Source organism: Triturus cristatus, chromosome 5_1 (assembly GCF_964204655.1).
Source record: "Triturus cristatus chromosome 5_1, aTriCri1.1, whole genome shotgun sequence".
Taxonomy (NCBI): domain Eukaryota; kingdom Metazoa; phylum Chordata; class Amphibia; order Caudata; family Salamandridae; genus Triturus; species Triturus cristatus.
The window spans coordinates 493,384,252-493,396,930 of record NC_140587.1 but is presented as its reverse complement, the minus strand read 5'-3'; the positions used below and the strand labels follow the sequence as shown (position 1 = coordinate 493,396,930).

General features: G+C 43.0%; 1 protein-coding gene across 1 annotated transcript in view; it reads left to right on the top strand.

Moving 5' to 3' along the window:
• Positions 1 to 910: 910 nt before the first annotated feature.
• E2F5 (E2F transcription factor 5) overlaps positions 911 to 12,679 on the top strand; it is a 284,908-nt gene continuing 273,139 nt past the window's right edge. The window contains exon 1 of the mRNA XM_085605342.1: positions 911 to 1,194. Coding sequence (XP_085461468.1) covers positions 1,069 to 1,194 — 126 coding nt within the window. The 5' untranslated portion in view covers positions 911 to 1,068. The remainder of the gene's footprint in view (positions 1,195 to 12,679) is intronic.

Here is a 12,679-nt window from a genome sequence, read left to right as displayed (position 1 = left end):
CACCAGCACTTAATTATCAACACCGCACTTGTGACAGTCTGCCACAAGTTGGCGCTGTATGGCTAATTTAGAGATGACCACAACATTAGTCAATTGTTAATTCAACATCTTTAAACTGTCACTAAGGCAGTGGGGGTGAACGATATGTGAAACGAGGAACACTATAATGTATATTGTAAGTCTTAAACATGAGGCAGGGCATGCACTCTCTCAAAAGGGAAGACTTGGGACCTGTGAGCTACAGGCACTGCCACAAGGTGGCGCTGTCTGGCTAATTTAGAGATGACCACAACACAATATTAAATTGTTAATTCAATACACATTAAAAATTAAAATTGCCTGTGGCTGATGCAATTCTTATAGCTTTGGGGGCCTGGAATAGTCCTAATTGTCACAGTTGTAGGAGTGTGATGGTTAATAGTTGTGTTGGTATTATAATTGGCAGCATGTCAGGGACTATGTGTGGTGCAAGCTGCCCTGGCCTCCTGATGAGAGCCATGGCACTAATTTATTTACAAATTAAGCACTGTTTATAACTGTGAGTGGCCCCGCTCTGCCCCCTTGCAATCAGAATCACATATTTTTTATGTACGTAAACCGCTACGACTACGTTGTCAAGTTAAATATAGGGGGCAGGCATTTCTGGTCGGAAAGAACAACATCTTTAAACCGTCACTAAGGCAGTGGGGGTGAGCGATATGTGAAACGAGGAACACTATAATGAATATTGTAAATTTTAAACATGAGGCAGGGCATGCACTCTCTCAAAAGGGAAGACTTGGGACCTGTGAGCTACAGGCACTGCCATTCTTCTTACTTCTAAGTTTAAAACTAGGAATAGTTTCGGCACACGAGTCAGGTGTAAATAGCACGGCAGCTTTCATACCGATCACGGGCCAACAATCCTGTTACTCTGGCAACCGTGAGCGGCTGTAACGTCACTTCCTCCGTGGAAGCTCTGCCAGGGTACGCGTGTTGTCTCTACTGCTCCGCACGGGGCGGCCGTGTAAGATCCCGACTGAAGAGAAGGCTGCGACGCAGGAGGGCTCGTGGAGGCGAGCACGGAGGATGGCCGCTGCCACAGAGTGCCAGAGCGGCGCCTCCGGCCGCCACGAGAAGAGCCTGGGTTTGCTCACTACCAAGTTCGTCACCCTGTTGCAGGAAGCTAAGGACGGCGTGCTGGATCTTAAAGTGGTCAGTGCGACTTCCGTACTCATTGGAGAGGCGTCCTACATGTGGAGGGTTCTAAGAGCGCTGCATTCCCCATTCGTATGTGTTTGGTGGTGGGGTGCAGTCTTAGAGAGCCGAATTTTTTTCCACATGTGGCACGGTTAGGAGAGAGTGGCAGAGAATGAGACACCTGAAAATTGATGGTTCTCATCTCGAGTCTCGCCGTTTGTCCACGGTGATTGAACATGTTAGTCTTTCGTGGATCTGAACCTTTGCTCTCGTTGCGAGGTGCCCTTCTCAAGCAGTTCAGGCCCCAAGTAGGGGGGATGTTTTTGTAGGATCCCCACGAGAGCCATGTCCTTAAAATATAATCAGTTATATGGAGGCGAGATGTCGTGCTTGTAGCACAGCATGCCTTTACACAAATGTGCAGTGGTGCATGGAAAAGATCAGGAGTGAAAGAACTCACCATAACTCAAGAAAAATAAACAAGCAACCCTACGAAAGTAGGGATCAGGTCCCTCAAAATGCTGGGAAATAATTAGCGTAGGTGATTTGCATCAATGTTACATTATCATTGGGAAGGCTGTCGCAACCTTATCAAACCCTACTCTATTAATTAAAAGCTTAGCAGTGTGTTTTGTAAAAGCATTTGAATATATAGTTTACAGTTAATTTTTTCATCAATGGATTGCATACAGGGATTTCAGAGATTTATAATAATGCTTTGTTTTTATTGGTGCTCTTAAGACTCCGCCTGATGTTGAGCTCTATAAACTAAATTAACTATATTTTATCCAGAATGGAAATATGAAAAGAACAGGTTAATTTTTTAAATTTTTTTGAAGTATCTGTTTTATTGACATTTGGAAAAAAAAAGCATTATCACTTTCAATACAGTTTCATATTCACTGCAAGGGTATTATTCTTAAAACATTTTCTAGCAGCTCTCTCTTTTTCACATTATTTATATAACATGGAATCAAAATATTGTTCCTCTATATCATTGAGTTCATGGTTATTGTCTCCAGCGTGACCATCTCCTTTGGCTTTACGTTAATGGTATAGTGAACCCTCGCTATGGCAAAGTGCGCGGTAGGGAGCGGTTTGGGTCTATTATCCCCACTATACATCATAGATGTATATAGTGCATATATGACTGCCATACAGTAACTTTAAAAAAAAAAAATAAGGAAAAAACCTAAAGGGGAAAAAAATAAAGAACGAAATAAAAACTACCTCAGTGCATCCGTAAACTTGATGCGCAATTAACAACTGTAAAACTACCAGGGGTCTTCAGTCAATTCCGTAATCAAAGACAATGTGATTAGCGCTACTATTGGTTTGGGGGCCTCCAGGGGGAGGGGGAAAGAAGAGGGGAACACCAAGAGAGCCCCAAACGAGCGCAGTGACAAGCAACAAACATGTCCAGGGAGCTATCCAAATATATGAAAAGAAGTTAGGTTATTTTACCCCTTGCAAGTAATTTGCATGTTCCCCACATATTGACGAGTTGGCCTGATGAGTGAATCAGAAGGACCTTTTAAAACAAGGGAGTACGTTTGCCTGGTGCATTGAAAAAGTATCGTTTTTTAAGAAGTAAAGTAAATGTCTTGCATTCAACGTTATAATGCCTAGGTGCAAACGGTGTGAGAAATGAGCGACGGCTTTAAACTACAGCCTTATGTTGTCTATGACATCCCATCTCACTAGTCCCCTTTTTGAAATACTGATAACTATTTTACACATTGTCTTTTACGAAAGTAGGCATCTAGCAATACATGAGTCTTGCATAGTCCAGCCAGTAAGCAATGTTAAAGATCCTGGCCCAACCCATGAGCTCTTATCATAAATTATTGGTGGGGCCTAAACCCCACAAGTCCTCATAACTAACCTAGTGCCTATGAGGGTTCACTCTTTGTAGTCGATATGTTGTTGTGAATGGTGTGAAAGTTTTGATAGGGGGGGTCTAGTTTAAATTTACATGAGGAGGTGGTCTAGTTTAAATTTACATGAGAGACTTGCAGATACGATGAAGAGGATTTCTCATTTGAAGAAGTCTAATGTTGGCTCATTATTCCCAGTGTACTGTTATCTGTCCACTTTTTAGTGGTCAACATTATTTATGCAACATTTTGCCATGATATTCAGAGAATTCAGTCTTCTCCGTGTAATACAATTCCTTCAGTTTATTGCGTTGACAAACATTCTCACAAGGTGTTCCACTGTATGCATTGCATTGCTCCAATACCTTTCGAATTTGGCCCTCTGAGACAGATTGTAGAAAAGATTTAAAAATTGAACATTTCTAGGTCTAGTTGAATGTCATCGTACAGTCCGAAATGTAGACTGCTCATTGCAGGAGTAAGTAAAACCAGGTCCCGTAAAACCAGATGGGGGAATGTGCTTTTTCGCTGGCTACAGCAAAGCAGGGGAACAGCCCTCCTGAGCCTATCGGGAGGGTTGACCCTTATCGTAGGTATGTTAAAACTTTGCTCTTTGCGTCTCCTTAGAAGGGTGGTGGCTTCTCTGTCTAGGTGGTTGGCCAGCTGGCTTTTACCAATATGCTGATGTGTCTGACCTAAGCTCTTTGATGCCTTTTGGTTATGTGCGCTCTATAAAAATATCCAAATACAAAATAAGTAACATGCCCTGTAGTTTAGCAGTCTAGTCGCCACTCGCAGTTGCTGGAATTCTGCGCACCCATTCCATTATGAAGAGGTTAGTTAGGCCCTAGGAGGCAACACCTGTGCTGAACCATTTTTAAGAAAAAGTTCCATTGATTTGCCCTCTATCTTTTCTAGGGACACACTATCTTGAGGCTATTGCTAACAGAGTGTCCTTCTGTCTCATGCTATATTCCTAAAACCTGATACTTGCCTGCGGATCTGTGATGCAAGCCTTCATCTCTTTTGCATCAGGGTATATAACCAGGTCAATTGTGACTTGGTTTCGGTGATTGTATTGGAAAGCCTTCTTTCTGTGATCAGTTCGTAAAACCCCCAGATCCAGGGCAGTAGTGCCTCTATTCTAATCATTTGTGATGTCTTACCAGAAGTGCCAAGTCCAGATTGTGAGAGAAGGGGTGTAAAGCAGTGTGGCTAGATTCAGAAAGGGGGAAAGCAGAGTACAGGGATAATGAGCTCAGCTGAGCAAGGATCCAATCCCTGTGTGTTCCGTGTACATTTGATTTATTACAGAAGCAAGCATCGTGGCTTGAAGTGAGTAACCATGGGCAAATCTGAATGGTGTCGATCTGCTGTCTGGCCACTCCCCAAAATTATGTATTGACAACTATTACTAACGATATTTTTAATCGAAGGTTTCTGAGTCACATCAGACAACATGAATAAAGGACAAGTTGTCCATGTCACTCCGAACCCAGAGGTGAAAATTATTGTCTTTATTTAAAGCCTTCCTTGAGTCTTTAGAGATCTTAAGAGGGTGTTATGGCAGATCACAGCCAAAGAGGGAGCAAAGGCTTTGGAGACCAATTTTGTAAATTATTATCATTATCATTATTTTGCTATTCTGTCAGCAGTGAAAAACATAAGTCTTTTTTTGCTGCTCTGATGTTGGAGATTGGAATAACTGGTTCTGAACCTGATAGTTGAAATTAAACTTCCTATGAAAGATGGACATCGCAATTAATTAGAGTGTTACTGTGAATTTCAGGGGCCCTGTGGTTAATTGCATGTCACTTGTAATTTTATATTCACTCTAAGATTTCGTTATGTCCCACAACCTCAAACTTAAATAGCAGTGAATGGCCAGGAACTCTGCAGTCACTTGCATTTGTGGTATTTGTAGAAAAATGTATGATGCCCTCTGTAGTGTCCTGCCAAGCCTGGGTACAGACAAATGATAACACCACACAAGAAGCTTGGTATTACATGTCTTTATTCCCCAGTCTGTAACTTTTAACTGAAGATTCTACATCGTCAATTCTATCACTGTTCTACCGAGTCCATCAGGAAGCAAAGGGTCCCATCATCCCTAACTCACAAAACATTACATTTCTCTCGTCAATTAAAAAGTACAAATAATACATATATACATCACTACTCTTCAAGAAGTCATTTTGGTGCTCAAATCAATCGCCCTGATCTGGTCATGTGAAATTGCAGAGATACTTGAGAAGTATCCATGACTGGCACTGGTGACAAAGACATTGATATAGTAGTTGGGCTCTCTGGATTCTCAGGCAGATAAGTCTCTCTTCTGACATCTGGAGCTGGCGAATGCCGAGTCAGGTGCTTGAAATGCAAAGAATCTCCCATAATAGACTTTCCAGGATGGTGGGGAGTCACCATGTGTCCTTTCCTAGTCACAACCCTCAGTGGGTCAGCATCAAAAGCAGCATCAGAATTTCATTTCTGTTTCTGCCTGACAATAACTTGGTCTCTTTTGAACACAGTGCTCCGAACAAAACATCGTCTGTCCAAATAGGTCTTCATTTTGCGTTTGCAAGACGAATCAGTGGTGCAAAGTTTATCGATGTCTATGGATCTGTGTTCCATTGTGGCAATTTGGTTCCTGTGGCTCTCCCAAACATTAAGGTGGCAGGGCTTTCACCCGTGGTAGAATGGGGAGTTGACTTGTATGCACGAAGATTAGACTGAAGAACTGATTTCAGTTCAAGCTTTTCCAGCTCAGTCGCTGAACGGTCTTCTTGAGGGTGCTCATGAATCTCTCAACAACACCATTCACCTATGGTCAGAGAAGTGTGCTTTTCTGATGCTTGTCATTTAGATGAGTGAGAAAATCTTTACATTCTTGACTATTGAAAGGCGGGCCATTGTCAGATTACAAAATTGGAGGAACACCCAATGTTGCAAAAGTACTTTCTAATCTCTCAATGAATTTGTCATGACTAGTTGTCAATAGATCGGCCTCAAGGGGAAAACGAGAATATTCATCAACAATTCCTAGTAGATGATGTTCATTGTCAGTGGGTCCAAAGAAATCAATTGCAATCTCCGCCCATGCATACATTGGATGATCAGACATGTTTAACCAATGCAGGGTTGTTTTGGATGATAAGCAGTTGCACTGATTACATGCCCTTGACTCCTTTTCGACACTTTCATCAAGACGAGGGAGCCACAATTGGTTCCATTGAGTTTGTTTAGTAACAGCAACTCCACTATGTCCCTCATTGGCCAGTTTAATAACTTATTTTCTCAGACTCTCTGGTATATCAATTCTCGACCTTCGTCAGATGATGCCTTCTGGGGTAACAAAGTTCTTCCTGCACATTTTTGATTTTCTGGTATTCAAGGCCAGCATAAAGAGGTCGGGTAGGTTTTTGACATGATTGACGTCTAATTATGTCTTTGAGTAAATCTCTGTCAATGCTTCTGGCAGCAATGACTTGTTCCACCAATAGGGCAGCAGATGTACTGGATTTCATGATGAAATTAACATAGGCTGCTTTAGAAGTAATGTCAGGACACTGTATTGTTACACATGAGAAGTAGTCAGCAGGGTTTTGATCTATTCCTGTATGATGCACAATCGTATAATCATACTCTTGCAGTTGCAACCCCAACCTCGCAATGCTAGGGAGCATCTTAACTTTAGGATTGCTGAAATGGTGACCAATGCTTGGTGACAACTGTGAAATGCTTTCCATATAGGAACGCATGAAAATGCTCACAAGCCCACACCACTGCGAGGCTTTCCTTTTCATGTGGTGAATATGCACATTCCGTCGATGACAAACTTTAGTAAGCATTAGCCATAAAGGCATTGGGATGTCAAGTGTGCTGGGCAAAGATGGCACCCCACTGGGCTTGCATCAACAACAACCTGCATCTGCAATTTCGGATCAAACTATGCCATTTCAGTCGCATTCTCAGTTGCAGACTAGATTTTCTTGAAGTTTTGTTCACATTCACGTGACCCTCGAAATTGCACATTTCGTTTAGTTACATCTCTCAATGGGGCACTTAAAGTGGCAAAGTCACGTAAATATATATCTTGAACAATAACTGCCCATACCAAGGAAGGATCACAGCATAGTTGCATCTTGTGGGGGGACAAGTTGATGGCAAGACTTGTACTTAATTTGGATCCAGATTCATTCACCCTTTAGAAGAGATATGACCAAAGAACTTGAGTTTGGTTTTATGAAACTCACTCAATGCGGCATTTAAAGTGAGACCTGCATCAGTAAGTATAGGTCACACTTGAGTAAGAGCTTTATCATGTTCCTTTCGTGTGACCTCAAAAACTAGTATGTCAATACTGTAATTGAAAGCATTTGTGACTGGCTGTATTATGCGATGAATGACATCCTGAAAGATCTGCAGCTGAGGACACTCTGAAACGTAGACTTTTATATCTAAATAAGCCAACATGAGTTGAAAAGGTAGTAATGTACCTACAGTTCTCTTCCAGTTGATGATACACATTTTTCAAATCAGAGCAGGAAAAGACTTTAGGTCCATTCAGCTGCTAAATCATGTGAGCTAGCTGCGGACCTGGATGATGTTCTCTTTCAGTCGCCTTGTTTTCTTGTCACATGTCAACGCAGATGAGCACAGTTCCTCCACTATCCTTCACCACTACCACTATGGGTGATACCCTTGGCTTTGGACTAGTGGATCGCTTAATGTTGTGCTTTAATATTCTCAACAGTCTCCTGTAAATGAAATGTAATTCGACAATGCTGTTGAACAACAGGACGGATGTCCAGATTTATGTGAAGTTGCACTTTCATGGTCTTAAGTCTTACTAGAGCAAAAACAACAGTTGATGGACAGAATGCAGAACAATGTCATACATTCACCCCAGTACAGAGATCTGGGCCTAAATCCATCATTTTTTTGCTCACTATGCCATTCCAGTTTGAACCCCGCCATATGCAAATCAGTCTTGACCTTGTGCCTCATGGGAACAGTCCAGCCCGAACTGCCAAGCTAGGTCCTCTCTGGACTGGAAACAAGCATCCTAGGACCGGTTTCTGGGTTTCACCCCTCTTCAGCCAGGATAGCTTGATTCCAGTGGCATGGAGAGCACGGGACCCACGTCTGGGCATACCTGTCCCACTCGGGGTGACAAATGCAAAAAGTCTTACTAGCCCATGAACCAAGGATGGAAACTGGTTTGCTACCTCATGATAGGCATTGACATTGCAGTGTACATAAATCAGCCCCATGTCAGTAGCAGTACTGAAACTGAGTAAACATGCACTCGATAAAGTCCCTTGCCGGACATGAATTTGGTGCTTGTACTTTTTGTCTTTTTTTTGCTTTACAGTTGCTATGAATGAACATTGACTTCTGCAGTGGCGTCAAAGCAGCCCACATAAACACTTTGGTTTTCGACAGGCGTAACTGGGGCACTGGAGACAGTTCATTGTACTTTTTCACCGGCATAATGTTTATCAATGCACCACTGTCTATGATAAATCTTATGGAGCACCCATTAATTTTCAGTGTGATTTTTGGACAGAGTCTAAATGAACATTGCACTTTGACTTTTCGACCTAGCTTCGACTGGCATTCTTCCTTGCAAGAAGCGAATCCTCCATGCGCACATCGTCTACCAGTCAACATTGACTTTGCACACCCATCTTTCTCACCGCCCCTTGACAATGACGAACTTTTAGATGAGGAATTTGATGACAGTAGATGTCGTTCAGTTTCTAGTTGCCTTAACTGATGTTGCCACTTGTCCTTGTGGGTGTGGTTGGGACGTCTCTGGAACTTTCTGGCATCCATTTTGTTTTCTCAGTGCGATTTACTTGATCTTTCCCTTTAATTTGACTGTATGTCACTTCACCACTTTGTAGGTATTTTCTTTATCGCTCCTTTTACTCCTCCACCCACTAAACACTTCTGATATTTAATGATCTTTTTGTAATTTGCTTCTTCCAACGCATCAATGAAATCATCGAAAGATTCGATCCAGTCAGTCCATCTGTTACCAATATTCTGCTCTTTGTATTGAAGAGAGGCAGTGGGTTTAGGAATGCTGAAGCATCATAACTTGTGGAACTTTATGCTGTTTGGAGCGGATCTCGCTCCGGCAGTGTCTGCTGCCTGCTTGGAGACCGGCACCTTCGCCAAGCACAAGCCATGTGCCAATATTTGTATCATCGCGCCCGCTCTCTGGTTGTGAGGCCCTGTCTACTTTTGTGGCAGTGAGGAGTGGCTTTGTTTCTTGCACAGGTTCTTCGCCCTTCTCACCTCTTTGAATTGTACTTGATTTCTACTGCCTTTAGCATTTCTTTGCATAGGCAGTGTTTCCACTTTTAGCGCTTTCTTGCACTTGGCTATCACTGCATTTAGAGATTTTCTAGACCTGGTTATCGCAGCCTTTAACATTGCCAATGAATGACGGCTCTGTGTTAGGCTGTGGTGCAGTATCTCTTGTCTCTACCAGCAAATTTCTAGCCAACCGCCAACTTTCTTTTAAGGCCTTCACTTTCTTCACAGGTCTTTCACTGGCTGGAGTGGCGCTTTGACTTCACATATGCCACCCGTCGATTTTCACTTTGACTGAGGTACACATAGCATGCACGAGCAGTGTGCTGGACCACGGCAAACGCTCTGGAAGAGTACTCTCAGTTCATTGGATTGCGGAGTTAACGTAATTCCCCTATCTCGTCGCCAGTAGTAGCGTCCTTCCCAGCCAATACAGGCAAATGATCATGCCACACAAGGAGCTTGGTATTACATGTCTTTATTCCTCAGCATGTGACATTTTACTGAACATTCTACATAATGAATTCTGTCACTCAACACCCACTCACTAACATCAGGAACCAAAAGGGTTGCGTCATCTCTAACTCACAAGACATTCCTTTTCTAGGCCAGAGCATCGTGGGGCGTGTAGGACAGTAGCACACCTCTATTCTAATAGTACTGACCTGATGTTACTCAAAATACACGCTGTCAAATTTATAAAGCTGCCAGCCAATCATTCAGGCGCTGGAAGCAAGAAGAGAGCCATGGAATGAAACCAATCATTGGCTGAAAAGGCAAGTTCTTTCCCAAACTGATTTTCATTAGTAATTTGACGATGAAATGTAAATGTAAATTGATACTTGTATAGTGCACTACTCACCCGCAAGGGTCTCAAGGCGCTTGTACGAATACCGCTGTGGAACCCATCCTGGCTTTCCCTGTGAGGCGTCCACTCCTGGGCACCCCCAAGGTGGAGGCCAGGCATCCTTAGCGTTGTGGGGGCCGTTGTGGAGATTAAGCAAGCTATTGCCCAGAGTTGCAGAGTGGGACTCCATGATTAGAATGGCACCGAGGCAAGAATTGTCAGGTCCGTGGAATTTTTGAGCCCAAGACCCACCGAGGCAGGGAATTGAACCCTGGTCCTGGGCTAGACCTCTGCATCAGGGTCTGCCGCTCTAATCATTGAGCCACACTTCTCCACGAGAGCGAGGCAAGGCGTTCCAAGCCCTTGTGATCAGATTGGTAAAAGAAAGGAACCCCCTTGTCATTAGACAAAAACGAGGGATCTTTAAAGTGGGGCTTTCTCTAATCTAAGGCTGACAGGGCAAGTATTGACACAGCCTCTTGCATAGGTATTTGGGGCCGACCTTATGAAAAGAGCAGTAGGCAATAACCAGAGCTTTAAAAATGATTTTTCACTAGATGGAGAGCCAGTGGAGTTCCTTGAGCTGCAATTTAACTGATTGATATCAAGGTAGCTGAAGGATCAGTTTGGCAGCAGTGTTTTGAACTATTTGCAAGCGATCAATCAAATATTCTCGCAGGCACATATTATAAAGGGTTTGCATAATCAAGACTGGAAGTAATGGACACATCTATAATGTTTTTTGCCATACTGTTGGTACGAATCCTAAAGAGCATGTCAGTGAAAAGCACGTTTCCACCACTGATAAGATCTGGAGGTGATGAGAGAGCTTGTCATCAAATTTGAACCCACGATTTTTTGCTACAAAGGTAGGAATTGGAGCAAGGCTTAACTCAGCATGCCACCAATCATTACACCAGCTAGTGGCGGAATGTCTAAACAAAAGAATCTGCATCTTAGAGGAATTACATCTCAAACAGTTCCTGTTCATCCAATCCACCACCTCAGTTTCTTCAGCAGTTTCTAAGTATTTCCTAAAGGCAAGCTGCCCAACTGTTGCCTTTTCACCAAATGAGGACATGTTGATTCAGTCCTCTAACGTTCTTAGTGTGTACGTTTTCCTTGACCTTATTCATTTTGATCACTCGCCATGACCTTCTGCACATCTGGTATGCAAGCCTTATGTCATATAACATTCATACTCCATGACTAGTAATTGGGAAAAGAAAGATAATCATTATACCTTCCCCACTCTGACTACCTTCTGTTAACAGTAAAAAATGATCCCTCCCCACATTAAATGTGTCGAATATGCTCTTACAATTATGACCTAGTTCTGTACAAAGAGCCAACATGTCCCGCCTCCCGGACCAGGCAGATGATCACAAGCTTAATTCAACATTCACAAGGAAGGCCTGGAATTAAGAAACCTTTGTAGATATCATTTGTAGTAACCATTCTATATAGGTATTTGATATATTGATCATTCTAAAACAAGCAAGTCAGTCCATCATATCATTTGATGGTTTCATCTGTTCCGTCTCCAGTTCTTGGCCACATCCTGACTGAGAGGTTAGCTGAAGCATGGTGTTTAATTGATTTAGCTGCATCCTTTTGGTTGCCACAAATTTTATTGAACTTTCAAGACTTGTACGATCCTACGGCCAACAAATCTGGAAACAGAGAACGTATAAAGAAAATGCAAAAACAAATACTTGTACAGTGCCCCCCCCCTCCACCGCATTCTTGCAAGATGATACATAGTAAGCCTGGAAATCAGATCACTCGATGCAGTTTCATTCAATCCCACCCTAACCTGCAAATAGGCGAATTTCGTTGTTTACCAATTATCTTACAGAACTGACCGGTTCTAACACTGCACCCCTGTACTCTGCCCAGGCCTGTCATATCTTTGTGTGTTTTTGTGGTCAGCCCTGGGCCTTACACTCTGCCACTTCCAGACCCATACTATAATCTAAGCCGCCCTTCCACACCACGAAGGATGGGGAGCCGTGGCCTTCCACTCCCTTGCTATGTAGTGCTTCGCCAGGATCAGGACTAGAAATAACATCGGCAATTTGTGGTGTTTGCCTCCTCAATGCATCTGTAATATGAAGGAGAGTGAGTTTCAGGTCCATTGAGATTATCTAGCTCGAGACCCTTGCTAGAAGTGATTCAGAGCGGGACTGCCCTGCCCTTTCCCAGTATGATGACAAGTCGGGGAAGCAATCCTCCCCATCCACCACAGCCGGTGACAGGTGAAATACATTCCGAGGTGTGCCTAGAGTCTCGATCCAATCCTCATCCTCCAATGCCCCCACATAAGCCTCCCACGCCCATCGGAGAGCCATGAACATGTCCGAGTGGTTAGAGATAAGCGCTTGGTAAACTTGTGCAATCTTGCAGTCACCTAGAACTCCCATAAGGAGTTTACCCTCTAACTGATTAC